We start from the raw sequence: 18,471 nt of genomic DNA, 5'->3' as shown, positions 1-18,471 counted from the left end.
CATAATGATGCCATTTAATGACACTGGTACAAGTAGGAGTACAAACCCCAGGCCCCTTCTAACTAAAAACAACCCATTTTGACTGCTACCAAATTTTAACTGGTCAAAAATCCATGCCTGGGTTTCGATGGCACAGTCGTTGAGACTGATTTCTGATGGCAACACACTTCCAGCTGCTCAGATAGCATCTGAATGATGACTCAGCCTTATTCCCTCCAACCATGCCAGACACAGCCTTGCAGAGAAGATTTACTATAAGCTTTGAAATGTGTCTCCCATGCTTCTCATGCATATGACATCCAGGGGGGAAAAGTGAAAACAGGAAATATTAATCTAAGAAATAAAACTGGCAACGCACAGCTCCAATCCATGGTCATTCTGGCACGTGGTGTCTTGAAACCCCACCCAGAATGAAGCTAAAAGTGCAGTCCTAGCTTTACCAAATGTGTAATTTGTTACGCGACCCTCTCGACCAATGAGACAATAACAGAAAATATTAGCTTAAAAAATGCATGTCATTAACAGAAATCCAGCTCTGGGTAAATTTTGTGAGCTGGGGAGTCATTAATTGGTCACGTTTACTTACATCACTCACATGTTTTCTATGAGCTTTTTATGGCTGCCAAGTATTCCTAAATTCACTGACAAAAAACAATATAAAAAGACTTAGCCCATTACATGGCTATTCAAAAAACAAAACAAACTCATTTAAACTTTGCCCTCAGTCAAACAAAGACAAATTATCTGGAGCTATTTATGATCATTTGATACATACAGCATGTGCAGATTCATATTCATGCATGTCAGGAACATTTACATAAAACCCTATTTAACAACAGTCTCACTGTTTTTCTTCCCTGCAATAGAAAGTAGAAACAAGTGCCACAAAGTTTTGACTTGAAGGCAACTAGCAAAGGAATATAAAAATGTTAATAATGTCTTTGTACAGCATTTTAAAAGCCCTCAGAGACAACTTTCCTCTTTTTCTCCTCCTCTCTTTTCTTTTTAAGCTTTGCAGGTTTCTTCTAAGAATTTTTCATCTCTAGTAGGGATAGGATAAATATAATCAGATGAATGAAATTGAAGTGAGAAAATAAACCAGACCGTGGACAATATTGAAGCCAAAAGAAAAAAAAATAAAAAAATATTGAAAAAAAAGTTTGGGAAAATGTTTAATGGGCATTTTTAATTAATTTTGAAAATAAAGTGGCAATACATATCCTTCCACTGTTCTAACACAGCCTGTCTGTAGTATTTGCTGTGTTAATATCAGTCATGATATTAAATATCTGATTCTTCTGAAGGTTTCAGCTTTAACTGCCTGTTCAGAGCCTGGCCTGTCCAGGAAAGTGTAGAATAAATGATGTTTCAGACCATGGCTTACCATCCTCCTCTGACCATCGTCGTAATCACACTTGGGATTCCTTTGGTCTTCCACATACTCATCTGTCCCCAAAGATTTCTTTTTCTTTCGCTTATTTCTTCTTTCTTTCCCACTTTTGGGTGACATTTCCAATGAACTAAGTGACATTGAATCAATTCCTTTAGCAGCGAGCGCCTAAATCAGAAGATGGCAGAAGGTATAAAAATTATTATTTAAGGATTTCAGTGAGAAATTACTACTTACACTCCTCAGCAATTATCTTTTATTTTAAATTTTCAGGTTGTATAGGAGATATGTTAAAAGTTTCAGGAGATCATTAATCATAAAACTGTCTCACGTGGCTGGAACCATTCTTCACCTGTTTCTTACCTCTACATTTAGCCACTGGAAAATAAAGAACAAGTGAGACAGGTTCCTAGTACAAATGCACGCATGCAGGTCTGCCTCCTGGATCCTGTGGTGGAGCATTAGGAATGCATGCACAAAATAATGTTGGTTATGTAGAGCTCACACAAGAGACCCTTTGACACTCCGTGAAGGAACAGCCTGTGTGCACACACGGGCAGGTTTACAACGTGCACACATCTCTGGAGTGTGAGGCAAAAAAAACCCTCAAGCTGGGGAACCTCTGATTAAAGTCCCCCTGGGACTTCTGCCCCTTGAAGTGGGAGGGCTGGGCAGGAGGGAAAAATCCAAGCTGCGATTTTTCCCCCCACTATCACAGAGGGATGCTTGGCACAGCAGGCAATTCGGCTGGCACGTTTCTGTAAACACTTATCCGGAGCAGCAGCACAGGCAGCTGTGATCAGAGATGCAAAGAGAAAACCATGGGCTTAACTGGAGATAAGGTGGACTTTGCTTTGCCCTGTGCTCCCGCAGCTGTGCCGGCTGCCTGTCCGGACCGCTGCAGGAGGAGGGTGGTAACACACCCACCGCTACAAACCCGGCAGAAGCCGAGTGCGAGAGCCTGAGCGCACAAAGACACAGCCTTGGGAGCAAAGGAGCATCCCGGAGGAAGGATCGATAGGAGCAGGGAGAAAGCCAGAGCTCACACCAACGCGCTGGGTCCCCGTCCAGGGTGCAGGCGGGAGGAGCGGGCAGAGGGGGCTCTGAGTACAAAGCACCGGGTCAGGTTTGGAGACAAGCCCGTTTGCAAAGCCCCCAGCTGAGATGCCTAAAGAGAGTGAGTTATTAAAAAAAGCCTCTCCAGGTTGCCCAGAACAGGAGGAACGGATGAATCCTCAGTGCTATTGTCTGTAAGCCACTAGAATCAAACAGGCAATCATCTCTCCGCTGCAAAATACTCCCTTCCTCCCACAGGCATCAGTCCAAGGAAAGTGAAGGCACTTAACAGCCGTGTAAAGAATCAATCATGTATTTCAAGGAGTAGCGGTAGCTCTATCAAGCTGAGAGCACAACAAAACTTAATTCCTGTGGGAAATATCTTTCATAAGCAAGGCTGCTTAGAGCAGAGAGGAGGAGGGTTCAGACACTGGTCTAGGCTGGTTTTTTTGGGGGTTTTTTTTGGAGTCAATTTAATTGCTATGCTGAAGTGCTTCCTCTTCATAAAGATTCAGCAAGTCTTTTAGTGTTAAGCTCAGATTTAGGAATGTGTTAAACCAATTGTATAAATTGACTGATAGCCCCCAAGCAGGTCTATCAATTATATTTCTAGTCTCTTTATACTGTACAGTGTAAAAGCTGGTCTAAAGAGTTTTGGTTTTTCTTTCTGATTGCTGTTATATTTTGCTGATCTAGAAAATATTGCAGGTTGTGCTACTAAGCATGCTGTACTCATACTGCAAAATAAGCTAATTTTCTGTTTCTTAGTATTTTCTTACCTATTGCTTAGGTGGAATTGCTTCTGCACTGTGCACGTCTCTCAGTTACTGGGAAAAGGATTCGGACTGAATTATTCCTCAGGGAATGAAGGATCATAGAATCATAGTTCTGTTTGGGTTGGAAGGGATCTTAAGAGATCATCTTGTTCAACACTCTGCCACAGGCAGGGACACATTCCACTAGACCAGTTTACTCAGTCCTCCATCCAGCCTGGCCTTGAGGATGTCCCCATGTCCTGCCTATCCACCCTTTCTGGTTGGGTTCCTGTGCCTGGACCATGTCCTGTCCCTCAGGTACTACAAGAAATAACCCACTGTAACAGCTCAAGGAGCAGGAAAGGTGTGTGGGACCAGGCACGTCTGGCAAGGACATATAGTGTCTGAAGGATGGGAGGAAAGCTTAGTTCACGTGAGCCCAAGACATGGGGATTATGCAAGAAATAGTTCTTGAGGCAGGAACTTAGTAGTACAGTAAGAAAGTCAAAACCAAGATCTTGCTCAAGGTTTGGAGAACAAGACTAAAACTGAGCAGCTTTGACTGGGGTGAGACATCTGAGAAGGACTCCTGAAAGCTCCATGGTGCAGCCACTCAATTCACTTTCCTAAGCCTCTTCTTCAAAATGTCTAACTTGAGATGCCAAGAGCTGATTTGCAGATTTACTAGACTTCATTAGTGAACATGGCAAATCCAAATCACTCTACTCTTAAATTTCCTTTCCATAAAATGAGGACAATATTGCAGGAGTATTACAAATAAAAGTGAGTATTTTTGAAGCACATGGAGTCTGAGCAGTGACAAGAGGCACTGAAAAACCTCTGATGATGTTAGTCACTTCCTTTTCGAAGCAGGCTTTGACTGCCTAAGTTGGGAAGTCTGCTCGAGGTGGCCTAAGGCAACAGAACAAATGATGAGAAAGCAAAGAGCTGCTCTTGAGTCATGCCCTGTCCACCCTTTGTACTGAACAGGGCACAGGAAAAATGAGAAATGGCTGGCTGAAGAAAAGACTATATTATAAACCAGATAAACAAATGGGAACAATTTAGGTTTTCAGGAGAAACCTTTTTTTTTGCCACATTCCAACTTTCGAGGCTTAATGTTCCTTTTTTTGTGTACATACAGGCTTAACTGAAATCAAAGCCTTCAAAAGGAAATTCTTAAATATCTTTAATTATAGTTGGGGCTACCAAAGTTGACTGTTATGAGGAAGAGCTCAGCTGGACTCAAAACACATGAAAAATTGTATAAAATAAGTACGAGTTGGAGCTCAGTTTGCTCCCTTAGGTTATGGCAGAGAGTTATTCTGTTCAAAGTGCCTGTACATGGACTAAATTGCATTTACCTATTACTTAAACTATCAAAGAGGATATTTAAAACGACTTAAATGATGCATAAGCCTCTAGTAGCACTTTGTCAAGAGAGAATTGCATTTTCTATTTTCTTTCTGAGGATTTAAATGGGCTTTGGATTAGGCCCTGAAACCATATGTACTCAAAAGAAAATTATGTATATTAGTTTATATTGTGTATCAGGGTTTTATTTCTCTGTGCTACAGTGCTACGTGTTATTTCAGACTAATTTTCTTATTGTCTTCTGGTTCACAGCACCTAAAATGTTCTCTTCCGCTGTTTAATAAGGGCTTTCTACCCTACACAAACCACATGAAAATTAAGTAGTGTTATTAAGGCTATAAGGCTACATCCACCATTTGGCCTCCCTGGCTTGTTTAAACTTACGACATAACATTAAATCCACACCCTCTGCATAATTTTCAAAGCTGAACCTCAAGCTTTGCCTGTTTACTTTTTCAGGAATTAAATTGTAGGTAATTCAAAGAGGTTATCCTACATCTTTATTTTCATTATCAAACAATTGGCAGGTTGAACGAGTCAGGAAATGAAGTTGTGCTAAAGTGGTGGTGGAAGAAGGTTCATCTGGTGCTATGGCTGAGCTACCAAAACAGCTGGTTTATGCTCAAATGCCCATGTAGTTTCATCATCATTAAAACATTTTACATGCCACCCAATATAAATTTCTCTGCTGGCATATATAGTATAGTTAAATCAGTACAACTCTGGATATGTAAGCCTTTAATGGCCTCAGTCTTAACAGGGAGAACCCTCATTTTGCTTTCATAGAAACAGTAATAACTCTGTCCAGTACAATAAACATTAAGCTGCTTTCAGGCAAACTCTTACTTTGGTTATCAGATAAATGTAAAATAAAGAGAACGTGAATCTCAAGTTACCATCTGCTCAAGTTACCCAAGGCTAATCATGTCACATAGTTCACTGACCTCCTGCTCTTTCTTTAACATCTCCATGGCTTCTCGAAACTTTCTTTCCTTCTCTTCTGTTTCAGCAATAGTGGCTTGGTTCTGCTCTTCATATGCCATGGCCACAACAGCCAGAATCAGGTTGACCAGATAAAATGAACCCAGAAAGATGACCAGCATAAAAAAAAGCATGTAGATCTTCCCAGCAGATCTGAGAGTCTGTAAGCACAGAAGTAAAATCATTAATCACTTGTTTACAATGCTTTTTAAAAGAAAAAAGTGCTTTCTTAAAAGAAAAAACATTATTTTTTAAATACATTTTTTAAAAACTCTTAGATTTACAATATAATTGAATCTAGCCTTTGTTAATAGCTCAAGCAGGAACCCTTTGATGAGAAATGACAACCACATCCAAGGAAATAATCTTCTCACTGATAAATATTTATATCTTGGTCAAAAATTATGTGCCTTGCAGTGAATTAATTTCTAAAAGAAGAACGCTTCCGTCCTTTACCAAATATCTCTGCTGGTTTTCTTTTAGAATAGATAATCTTACAATCAGTTGCAGTGAAAAATTCCTACACACAGCTCAATCTGTTTTTGACCAGTGTTTAGAAACCATCCAAGTGGGACTCATGTTGTATCCCTTCAGATGCCTACACTCTGGGTCCTTCGCAGTTAGTGAGGAGAAAAACATATTTTTAGGGTGCAACTCATCTGAACATTATTTAGACATCTGCCTCAGGATAAGAGGAACCAAACCTTGGGCTCCATTGATTGTATTCCCTAGTTCTTCACCATATTTATTAGGATAACTGGAGTTTAGGAGAACAGGCCAAGCTTATATGTAACAGATATGTCCCATGGTCAGTGACTTGATATTACTGATAGAAAACACTGTTTGATATTATAAGGTCAAATAATAAAAGGGAGAGATGTTCATCCTTATTTGCCCTGACAGTTTCTGTCTCCCAGAGTTGTACACGCAGCTCTGTGTCAAGTGAATACGGTTGTTTAAAGAATCTTCATTTTAATTGTTTTACATTTCCCTGAAGTGAAATTCTATAACTGGCTGTGTGTGAAGCTGAAGTCCCCAGAATCTTCAACGATGTCTATCTCAGTACTTTCAGAGTAGTTCTGTCAGCACTGTCTCTTGATTTCCTTATGATCGTTTTCCAGTTTGGGCGATTTTGAGATCTGGCAGTAAATCTTCAGTGGCAACATGGACAGAGTATGTCATTCTGTGCCAAACTGTGATATTTAGTTCTTCAGAGTTCGCATACGTTCCAGGAAATGTGTGCTAAAATGAGTATATACTCGCAGGCTACCTTGCAACATGAGTGTAGGTTGACTCTGACCCCATTAGTGCCTCTGTCTCTCCGTGATGAAGAGCTTGCACCAGAGAGAACTGACGTGTACCAGGTAGTCTTGCCATTTGCTGAATTTGTGTTCATTACCGTGCCTTGAAAAACCAGTTATGCCAAGCACACAGGTGCTTTTCTAGCCCTTTTTTGAGCTGGACTCAAAAGATTAGTTTGTGTTACACCATCCATCAAAAAAATCATCAAGTGGTGACGTGGCGATCTTTCTCAAGAGGTGAACTTCACTTAGACTCGGGTGAATTAGTCATTCAAAGTGTCTTTCTCTCAGTACCACTTTTCCCCAACTTCCCCAAACATGCAGTCTAATGTCTTTTGATATTATCACTCTTAAGAAAATAAATTAATTGTAACAATTGAAGGTCCTTCTCCAGAACACGCACAAAGAGCACAGTTTACTTAATAACCAGCAATTCTGTCTTGTCTTTAATTATTAATGTAATTACACCGTAATTACACCGTAAAAGATGGTGTATTTATTTATAATTTTTAACAGTAATAAAATAATATCATACCTGTTGGTAAAGACGCTCCCAACAATCTTGAGTCATAAGACGGAACAAAGAGAGAAAGGCCCAGCCAAAAGTGTCAAAGCTTGTGTAACCATGGTCAGGATTTTCCCCAGCCTTCAGACATATATACCCCTCAGGGCACGAGCTGCAAAACATGAAATACAATCTATGAAATACATCTTAGGTGGCTTCAACATGGAGAAACTGATTTCCAGGGAAATGCACAGAATGCCCTTGATTAAGAGCACAGATCACAGGTGGTAAATTCCTCCACTGGATAAAAACACAGGGAACAGGTGGATGCTACTTCTCAATACCAAAGATCTTTGCAATCTTATTTTTCCTTGGAAAGGATAAACTGTAACCATAATATAAACTGCAATGACAAATGAGCATCTAGCACTTCACATATTTGGAATAGAATGGAATTAGGTACCTAAGCAGGAGTTAAGTGTTTAACTATGGTTTCTCTTGGCACTTATTTCTAATTAAGAATCATATACTTGGTGTCTCCTGTTACAGTTGCAGGTAGTACTGTGATGGTGAACTTGCTTTTCTGGTTATGTAGTCTGACACAGGCTGGAAACACCAGTGTGTGCTATCTGAGCACCTTCCCAATTGCTTACTGTGTCTGACCTTATGCTCACCCCCCTGCAAGAATTAAATCTTTAATCTAAGAAACCCAGCCCTTTTGTTCCACTCACCACCGCAGTCTGGGGTCATGACATTTTTTCTATGTCTGCCAGCAAAAAGCGTTCCTTGTGTGTCTTGCAGATTACTGTATTAAATTGCATGAAGACAGCATGAATTTCACTGGCTCTCATTAACCTTGGAGGCTCTTTACAAGTAATTTTCTAGCCCCATATGCCAGAAGAGATAAAGACTGCTCTCAGTGATGCTGTGTAAGTACTGAACTGCATCACCAAGTGAAACACAAGGTAGAAGAGATCCCAGGTCGATGTGTCATCCTCTCCCCCACAGCCCTGCAAAACCCCACCCCTCTTGCATATAACAAGCTGCTCTCCAAACACAAAATATGACCCATCAGAAACTGAAGACATGGAGCAATATGCAAAGGATTACTTCTGTATCCTAAGAAGTGATCATTGGATCAAGGGTGTTGCCAGTGTACTGGAGCCCTGTGGTATTTGGGAATTCGTTAGGTGGGCAGCATCTAATTATCTGGAGAAGCAGATCTCAGCAGAACGTACAGTATGTTCTCCTTATCCTTCAGCTAGAGATGAACCTGGTACAATTTGGTGAAAATTCCAGCTGACACAAATAGGGATGGCTGGAACAAGAGGGATTGTGGAAGCACTTTGTCAGAGACCAGAGACATTGAGAGGCACCAACTTCCAGGCAGCGTCATGAGACCAGAGCAATACCCTCTGTCCTGGCATGATGTTCTTCCTGTTGGATGGGGGAATCAAGGTTTTCTAAACTGCCTTCATGTAGGGTGATTATGGTAATATCCAACCATCTTATACATGTCACCAGTCATGTAGAGTGTGTCCAATGTGTACAGCTTTTACCTTTATTTTCTCCTGGCAAAACCATCTAGAGCTTCTCGATCACTGGTATTTTTTACCAAAGCAGAATATTGTCACAATTTTAAATGCAAAGCAGCAACACAAATAATACAAAGTAATTTTTAAAATGCCACCAAAAAAAAAAAAGGATCCCTGAGAAAGCAAAGTGTGTCTCAGTGTGAAAATTAGTGTTCTTTTTCTTTAAAAAATACAAATTTGATCCTGATATAATTTAAAATTTTTACAGCACAGGATAGCAACCTTGTATTACATGTTGAGATGAGAATACATTGCTATAGATTCTGAAGTTACACAAATCTATGGTGTCTGCCACAAATATTAGACATTCAACAAAACTTTAATAATCTTAATTTAACATCAGTAGTCGAGCACAAATTTTAAAGTAAATTTCCTTTTAATACTGATAAAAGGAGTGCTGAAGCACTGCAAAGCGTGTGCAGATCCTTGTTTACAGCAGTTTTCAGAATAAGCAATAAAAAATGAACAGCTGATGTTTAGTGAATTAAATGTAACACGCAAGTGAGAGTATAATAAGTGATTCTGTCACCTTAGGTAGAGCCAAGTTAGCTTATCTCAGCTGAGAATTTAGATAATAACAGTTGTATCTCACAAAGAAAGAAAAAGAGAGTCAATTCTAATTTTTTCCCTGCCAGTCTGGAAATGCCTCCTTCTAGATCTTTCCTATGTTGACTACCTATTGTTTCCCAATAAAAGCTACATTTGAATAAAAATTACAGTAACATTACTGAGTTAGAAGAAAATAAAATGCAGAAATGTCAGCTTTTTCTGCATAAAATATGCAGATGCACACTGAATCTCTCTTGTACACCCATGTCCTTTTTTGAGGCAGACTTTTCAATAAATCTCCTCTCTCCCAAAGGCATCATTTGCTGTCACTCTCTGCTGTAGACACATGAGATTTCTGCCTCTGATCTGCTGCTGAAAACAGCCTTCATTGCCCATGACGTGCTGCTCACACTGTTCAAGAGCTCTGGGAAATGGATTCTCTGGGCTCTCAAGAAGGAAACCCTTCCTGCTTGTTTGCGCTAAGACATCGTGTCTATACAGGACATGAAAATTTTTGTAAGGTTCATTCTCTTTGCCATGAGAAAAGGATTTCACTCACAGGCTGTGCTTGCCTGGAAGCTCAGTGATCATGTCCAGAGGTGACAGCCCTTTCCTTAGTCTCCCACAAAAGGCCAATCCCAAGTGGCTCCACTGAACTGGTCTCATCACTCATATTTTAATATTATTATTAATGGCTAAAACATCTGAATACAGCTGTGAGAAACTTGATGGTGGTTACTTTACTGGTGAACCTAAACCTAAGCAGGGCAGTCATTTGGAAATTAGGCTTCGTCTAGCATAAGTTGCCTAAAACCTTAGGCAAAATGGAAATTTTTCCATTAATATTAACGAGAGAGAGAATTTCTTCTAAAAATTTCTTCACCATTTTGAACAGCAAAGTCTGAAGGAAGGTGGATATTATGAACATTGCAGTTGTATTTTCACAGGAACCTCTTGGCACAGATTAGAGGCTACAAAGTCACTCAGGTTCAATGCCAATGTTGCTTTTTAGGGAAACTGTTTTGATGCAGAAGAACATTCAAGCAACTGCTCAAAGCACTTTAGCACAACTGTTTATAAAGCCCTAGGACATGGAGATGCAATCCTTCTGACTGTGAAAGTGAACAATGGTGGCTCAGATTAATATTTTCTGCTCATGATACAATTAGCATTTTTTCATTCTGTCTTTACATGTCTTAAAAGACTTTTCCGCTCACAGTAGATTGTTGGTGTGCAAAGAGCTGTCTGACTCCACAGTGAGTGTACACGTCATGGTTTAACCCCAGATGGCGACTAAGCCCCACACAGCTTCTCACTCAATCCTGCCCCAGTGGGATGGGGGAGAGAACTGGAAGAGTAACAGTGAGAAATCTCATGGGTTGACATAAAGAGAGTTTAATAGGACAGAAAAGGAACAAAATAATAAAGATGGTAATAATAATAATAATAATGAGAATAATAAAACAATTAGAATATACAAGTGATGCACAATCACCTTTTGCTGATCAGCGCCCAGCCAATTCCCAAGGAGTGCCCCCCTGGCCAGCTTTCCCCACAGTTTATATACTGAGCATGACTTCCTATGATATGGAATATCCCTTTGCCCAGTTGGGGTCAGCTGTCCTGGCTGTGTCTCCTCCCAGCTTCTTGTGCACCCCCCAGCCTCTCTGCTCCTGGCAGAGCATGAGAAGCTGAAAAGTCTTTCACTTAGTAGAAACACTACTTAGCAACAGCTGAAAACACCAGTGTGTTATCAACATCATTCTCATCCTAAATCCAAAACACAGCACTGTACCAGCTACTAGGAAGAAAATTAACTCTATCCCAGCTGAAACCAGGACAAAATGCTTCTCTAATATTATGTTCAGTTTTAAGAGCATTCAAACGAGCTGCTGCAGCACAAAAAGCATGAACCCCAGCTCAAAAATGCTGTTGATGTTAGTTTACATCCTTCTTACGGCAACTGGGCACTTGAGACAGAATATCCCAGTTGTCAACTCCTCATTCATGCTCACCCTCTTTTGTAGCCAACAGAAGCGATAACCCACAGGGTATGGGAATGTGTTAAAAACACTGAGAGGAAAACAAAATACTGCTTCCCAGAAAAACACTACAGAAATTGAGGTGTAAGGCTCTCACGTGAGAATATTATTCTGCAACTGACACCATTTCCTCTGAGGATTTTTTTAAGGAGTCTTAAGATTTTACTACATTTATCTTAGATGTAGAATATTAAGCCTATCCCTTTGGATTTTTCAGCAAACTTTTTAGTTTCTTTCACCTCAGGGAAGCATTTCAGAGGATTGTACTCTCCTCTGATGCACAGGGATGGGCAGCAACAACAAGCTACATAAATATACCATCCTCCACAGGAGCGTCACAGGATGCTATTCAATTGATCACAATAAAATTAGTGTCATTGATTCAGAAAAGTTAAAAGCAGCAGCCTACCTATCTATCTATCAGGCTGTAATCACCACTGTAAGCTGGCATTGGTACAGGAAATTAAAGGACAAAAGAAACAGCCTTGGTTTAAATAACACAGGCTGGGAATGGCAGAGAGTTGTAGCTGAGGGGCATAATTGCAAAATGCTCTGTCTCAAGAGTTTAATCTAGGCAAGCCAAGCAACCTGCTGATCCTGGCTGTAGTGGCCAACAGGGTTAGGCAATAAAAGAAGATTCGTAAAGCAACTGTGCACTGGATTGTAACATTCAAATCCTGAAAACATGGGGAGTGTTGTCCATGTGCTACCAGGAGTCAGCATCAAAGCTGCTGCTCATGTCAGCTATGACCTCTGTGAGGGGAAGGCTGCACTTCCCTTGGGTTTCAGTTACAAAGGGACACTACAGCTTGCTACACCAAACTGTTCACTAAAGAAGCACTAATGGGAGATAAAGTACATACCACAGACACAGCAAAAAGCAGGAAAAAACAAACCCGTGTTTTGATAAGGGCCCCTCAGTGTTCACGCTTAGGTCACAGATTAAGAATGCAGAAATCATGTTGAAAAATTTACAGCTGATGTCTTTGACACGTGGCTAATTCCAGGGGAATGGACGTGGTGGTTGGAAATGGAAACCCCATGATGGGGTTTCAAAGCTCAGCAGGCTTTGAAGGACAGATAATGCCCGTGGCCTCCATGATGTGCACAGTAGGGTCTTCCTCAACCTGCCTCTTCCTGCTAAAGTCCTCAGGCCACAAAAGAGAGGCTTTAATTTCCCTTAGGCCACAGATTTGATTATTTTTCTCTGCACTTTCCATGTTTTCTCTGTTCCCTTGGCTTTGAGGGAGGAGAGCAGTGGCCAAACAAGGAATGCATACTGTGCAGTGGCTGTGGGGAACAGACAAATATCCTTGGACTGGCATTTGCTTCTACCTGACAAGATGAAACTACCCACTCTGAAACAGGACAATATTTACAGAAATGAATGTAGTAAGATGAACTGAGAATGCAGGAGAAAGGGGTCAAAAGGCAGCAGCACCCCAGCCAAAGTCATTGCTGTCAGCGGGTGCTTGGTGTGCCTTAAAGTCACAGGCTGCTCTCCTTCCCCTACTCTTTCTTTTGTATTAAAGACTAATCATGGTTAGAGAATCTGACTTACAATTCCCCACTAATTACCATCTAAAAGCCAAAATCTGACTTGCAGCGGCATGGATAGGTTTTGACTAGGCGCCCCCAGCAGCTCTCATTCCAAGCATCTAAGAGGTCAGAGAGAATTTGAAGGGCATTTTTAAAAGCAAGGGAAGGGGTGCCAATTGTCTGGAATGACAGAAGTGCAAGAAAATTCAACTAAGTGCTGAAGGGGAAAAAAAAAAAAAAGAGATGACGAAGAAGAGAAGAAAAGCTCAGAATAAAGAGCAACATCAACCAGGAATTGAAACTGGAAGAGAAAAGGGAAGGAGGTGCCTGTGAGCAGGCTTGCTCACAGGCTCAGAGCACCCACTGACCTGTGCATGCTGCTGATTTGCGTCCAGGAAAAGTTTCAGCCTCCCCCACTGGCTACTTGCTCATGCAGATGGAAAACCAGTGGTTCCAGCCTGCAACATCAACCCCCTCCACGCAGGCACGCAGGCAGGGAGAGGAAGAACTCCCTCTGCTGCAATGTGGCTTTTTTAGACCTCATGCTGCAGCAAGGCAAACAAGCTCTCATTTCTTCTGACTCAATCCAGTGGCCAGACACCGGATCTTCTGTGTAACCCATCAAACAAAATGTAGGGCAATAATTTATCATCATAAACATAATAGTAGATTACTGCTTAATGAAGACTGTAGCCTCTAGTAAGTCTGCTTCTCTCATGTGGCTGATGAGCTTATTACAGCTTTGACTAAGAGGTAATATTACCCCTTCTTAAGAATTGAGTGGATTTGGATTTAATCCCTACTGCGGCTGTTTGTCCAGAGACATGATCTTTCAAATACACCACTGATCCCTAAGAGTGGGGACTGTAATTATTGTCCCTAAACCTGTATAATACCTCAAGTTATGTCCATGGCCCCTGCAGCACCTTTGAGGTGTCACAATTGCTTTCTGTTTGTTTACATACTCAAGTGAGAGGCTTTCTCACCATGGGCAAACCTTCCTCATTCTGCTTCTGCTGTAACCAACACAGAGTTGGAAAAGTTTGTGTGATTTACTTCAGGATCTAGTTAAATTCATTTAAGGTGTGCTGTATAGCCTGAAGGTTTGAAATAAATTCACTAAAGTCGCTTGATAATCTGGAGCAAAATTATGTTTTTATCTCTAGTGGTTACACACTAAATTCTTTCCAAAATACCCTTGCTTTGGTGACATTTGAAGAGGACACATTTGGAAATGGTGTTCCCCTTCTCACTCAAGCAACCTTTATAGCCTCTCCCATCTGTCAGCCAGCTGTACCCCAATCAGACTGCATTTCGTGAGGGTTGTGAACACCCCAATCCCACTAGGAGCACACCAAAACTCCCAATATCCCGTTTCTTGTGATGGATCCACTCATGCAGCAAGTTAAACACTGGCAGACCTTCCTGATAAAGTTGGCTAGTCCCAAGGTAACTTGCAACCAGACATTTCTCCTGACCTTACCCATTCTTGTTGCTCCCCAGGAGTGTATACATGCAACTAAGATACCTGAGCACCCTCTTCACCCCACTCCAAAATATCAAACTTCCAAGCCAAGGGGGCTCTTCTCACCCTACTTGCCCAGTATCCAAACACGTGCCTGAATCTGGGGCCTTCTTATATTAAGAAAAGAAGTAATAACAACAACAACAACAACAACAGTAATAATAATACAGATTTAAGTTCAGGCAACTCAGGACTACAAGGCTCCTGATTGCCAGCAGCAGGATAACAATCAACTGGGTGCACTATTCCTGGTGCAGCTCCCCAGTTTCCAGAGCAGTTGGGGCTGGGTTACTGGATGTTGTTTAACATGTTCTGGTGCATATACCATATTCTTCCAGTCTCTCTGCCTGCCAAGGTCTGGGTGAGAGCTGCAGTAGCAGTGGTGGAAGTATTTGGTAGCAATGCTGCTCCTCAGTACATAGCATGCTTCTTCTCTACCCTTGAGGGGTGTGATAAGCCTTTGCAAGGGACTTTAAGTCACTGCATGGAGATGTATAAAGGCAAAGGAATGTCACTACAGCTCAGAGAGGTAAAAGTGCTGCATCACTGTGGGAGCATGCTGGCAGTGAGGTGATGTGGAGAACCTACCACAAAAACACTGCTTTTGGTACTCATGGAGACTAAGAAAACAGGCATCTGATGCAGTTTTATGTGCTGGTATTAATTACCTCAGTAAAATGCGACAACACAAAAGAAAACAATCTTTTTTTCTGATAATATCTTAGAAAGAGTTAGGACTGACACAAAAACTTTGAGGAGCACTACACCACATGGTCATTCCTTCATCCCTTATATGCGATAAGCTCAGTGACAGAATTTACCAAATCACAGAGAATCTTGCCCCACAGTGTACATTATTTTAATGTATCCTGTTAAGAAAAATCAAGGTCATAGTGAGAATAAAGGTAGCTAAAGTTTCTATAGCAACAGTTACTAGGATGCAGTTGCCAAAGGTGCTTTCTTGTTGTTCCTGAAGTAGCTTTACTGCCTGCTTTTCCTTCCTGTTCACTAGTCTTTTTGGTAATATCAGTACAGACACGATGCAAATGTGCTTCCATTGTCAGTATGATCTTGTAGACTATTCCTGCCCATGAGCTGAATACACAGGACATACTATGTGTAAGGGAAAATAAAATATTAAGCAATATCTCAAGTCTGACCTTGAGATCCAAAGGGGACACAACAGATTTAAAACATGTACACTTTTCTGAAAATCCAGCTCCATGTTGTAGTTGCAAGTGAAAAAAGTGAAAAGAACAAATATAAGTTTCTCTTTTGTATCTGCTTCTTTAGTTTGTACATTGACAGCATCTTGTCTCTTTCTCATAATGGACAAATTTCCTTGCTGTTTCTGTTGCTCAACCGAACCTTCAGGCAGAAGGGGAAATAAAAACAGCAGCCTAAGCACAGCAGAAAAACGTCCCTGCGAAAATTCAACAGGATAAAAGTGGAAATGCTTTAGAGCTGAAATGTATCTTCCTTTCTCACAGACACATAATTCCAAGCTGCTGCAGCCCCCACAGGTCTTTACTCTGCAGGGAAGCAGTGGACTCTGCAGTACTGGTTATCTCATCAAAGTGAATGGTTACTAGTCAGGAAGGACAAGTCATAATTGCAAGGGCAACACAACCAGGTTGGTGCAGCCTGACACAGATCAGTTCCCACAGCCCACCCACTGGGGATCTGGTCTGGTGATGGCAACAGGGTGATGCTTGGTAGAGGAATTGCTGGTACTTTGTCGGATCTGAAGGTGGGACCACCTTCTCTCCTTCTGAGAGCCCTTGGAGGCTCCCTCACTTCGCCCATGTCCCATTGCCCTGGGCCAGGCACTGAGTGCCAGGCTTTGTCCTTGCTATAGGTTCCTGAGCACACTCTAAAGCATCACCTTTCCTTTCCCAGGTCTTCCCTTTGGCACTATCACCATGAGTACTCATCTGTGAATACGTGGCAATTCCACACAGTAGGGCAGTGGCAAAAGGCCACTGGAAAAGGCCCATACGCCTGATTAGAGTCAGTGTGTGGTGGTGCCTGCTGTCACCTGCTGTTCTGTAGCCTTTGCAAATCACGGTCTACTCGATGCTAAGACTGGATTTCACTAAGGATAGAGCAGTTTCCACCTTCTGCTCCTGGCTAAGATCTTCCAAATATTTGATCATTGTACCAGCTCTTTACTGGACCTCCCTTGGAGCTAAAACAAGGTATTTAAAATTGGATAAGCTATATACTGGGAATTAAATTGAAAAGCAAATTTACAGAGTTGTAATCCCTTTGAAAATCAGACTATCTGAGCTTTCTCCATTTATTTTAAATGAAGCAAATAAAAGAAGTTGAAATTGCAAAGAGAAACACCTTGGGTATATCCCAGTGCAATCACATCCAAAAGAACAACCAAATTTAACATCAAAACACATCCAGAAACATGAACAATTCTGCAAATACACTACAATTCTTACTTCTTTTTTTGCTAAGAGAGCATTGCTGTTAGCACTGCTTCCAGTGTCTGACCAATCTGTGACACACATCTCAGAGCAGAGGATTTTTCCATTAACATAGTTCTCTGAATGTACTTGTGAAACACCAAGCACATGTCAGCAGCACTCACTTTGAGCCAAACAACACCTTTGATCACAATCATTTGATTTTCTCTTTTCTCCAGACATCACTTCTTATTTCCATTTTACACTGTTCCTTCTAAGTGCAAAGGAAATTCTTGCACTACATCAAGGGGGAAAACGCAGCTGGACAAACAAAATGAAAAGCAACACAAAAGTTCTATTTGATTAAATAAAAAAAATCAAAATTCAGGAATCAAGAAGAGGCATCAAATGGGAAACCCCACAGACAGATTAGCCTTTGTGTACCTGAGAAATATGCCATCTCCCCAACATTCCTACCAGGTCTTTGCAGCATGGTTTTTTAAAGTAAAAAAAACTTCTTGAGGTTGCTTGAGCATTTATAAGAATGTAAATAAACGGTTTTTTCTTGCATCTGCCAGATCAAGTACTAGAGATATGTTTTCTGCTGCTGAGTGACATACATCTATTCAAATCCCTTCTGAACCAGAATCAATATTAGCTAGATCCATTACCCCCTGCTTTATTGGCAGCTTGGGTGCTTGTTCAGAAAACAGTCCTTCCTAGTAATGTAATAAAGCCCCCACCTTAGACATAATTAGGTTGTCTGTGATATAGAATCCACTGATGATCCTTTCCCTGCTGATTTTGGCTTGCTACTCCAGCTCAGGTTGCAGTCTCCATCACTGCATGCTCTTACATTAGGCCATCTGAGTCTCATCACCTAATAATTGCCATAGCAGATTCATTTAGGTATTTTTTTTCTTACTCTTCTATAATAACAGCAATCAGCCAAACCTCAGTGTGTCATTAACATGCTTTTAAAAATGCACTAAAATGGCTTTGTCAATTACCTTGAGATTTAATATCCTGGCCACAACACAGATATCACTCACTCTAAAAACAAATCCTTCCAGGAGTGCACACATGACACCGCCCTTCCCCGTGGTTCCTTTGAGTCCTCGGTTCGCCCCAGAGGCTAATGAATTTAAGCTCCAAACTGGGAGCAGAAGCAAGCTCCACAAGTGCTATGAACAGTCAGGCCTTACCAGCTGTCTTTCCTCAGCACACCTTACTGATGCCTCGAAGGGTTCTCAAGCATCCTCACTTGTCATTAATTTCATTACTAACAAATGAGGGAACCACAAAATGATGCATCTACTTCCTCTCAGCTCCCCTCCCCTGATCCTGTGGTACAACCTGTCCCAGAAGGTCCCACACATGTGGATTTTGTTTTACTGTCAAATGCACTTGGCTTTGATCACTGAAAGGTGAGAGAAAACCAA

General features: G+C 41.2%; 1 protein-coding gene across 8 annotated transcripts in view; it reads right to left on the bottom strand.

Moving 5' to 3' along the window:
- The window catches only part of LOC108503005 (sodium channel protein type 5 subunit alpha-like), a 224,290-nt gene that overhangs the window by 123,458 nt on the left and 82,361 nt on the right, over positions 1-18,471 (bottom strand). For all 8 annotated transcript variants that reach the window (XM_017826522.1, XM_017826524.1, XM_017826525.1 and 5 more), the window contains 3 exons: positions 7,393-7,534; positions 5,520-5,717; positions 1,385-1,558 (listed from right to left, as the gene is read on the bottom strand). In XM_017826522.1, coding sequence (XP_017682011.1) covers positions 1,385-1,558; positions 5,520-5,717; positions 7,393-7,534 — 514 coding nt within the window. The remainder of the gene's footprint in view (positions 1-1,384; positions 1,559-5,519; positions 5,718-7,392; positions 7,535-18,471) is intronic.

Source organism: Lepidothrix coronata, unplaced genomic scaffold (genome assembly GCF_001604755.1).
Source record: "Lepidothrix coronata isolate B3197 unplaced genomic scaffold, Lepidothrix_coronata-1.0 Scaffold128, whole genome shotgun sequence".
Lineage (NCBI taxonomy): Eukaryota > Metazoa > Chordata > Aves > Passeriformes > Pipridae > Lepidothrix > Lepidothrix coronata.
The sequence above is the reverse complement of the archived record's forward strand: the minus strand, read 5'-3'. Positions and strand labels throughout refer to the sequence as shown.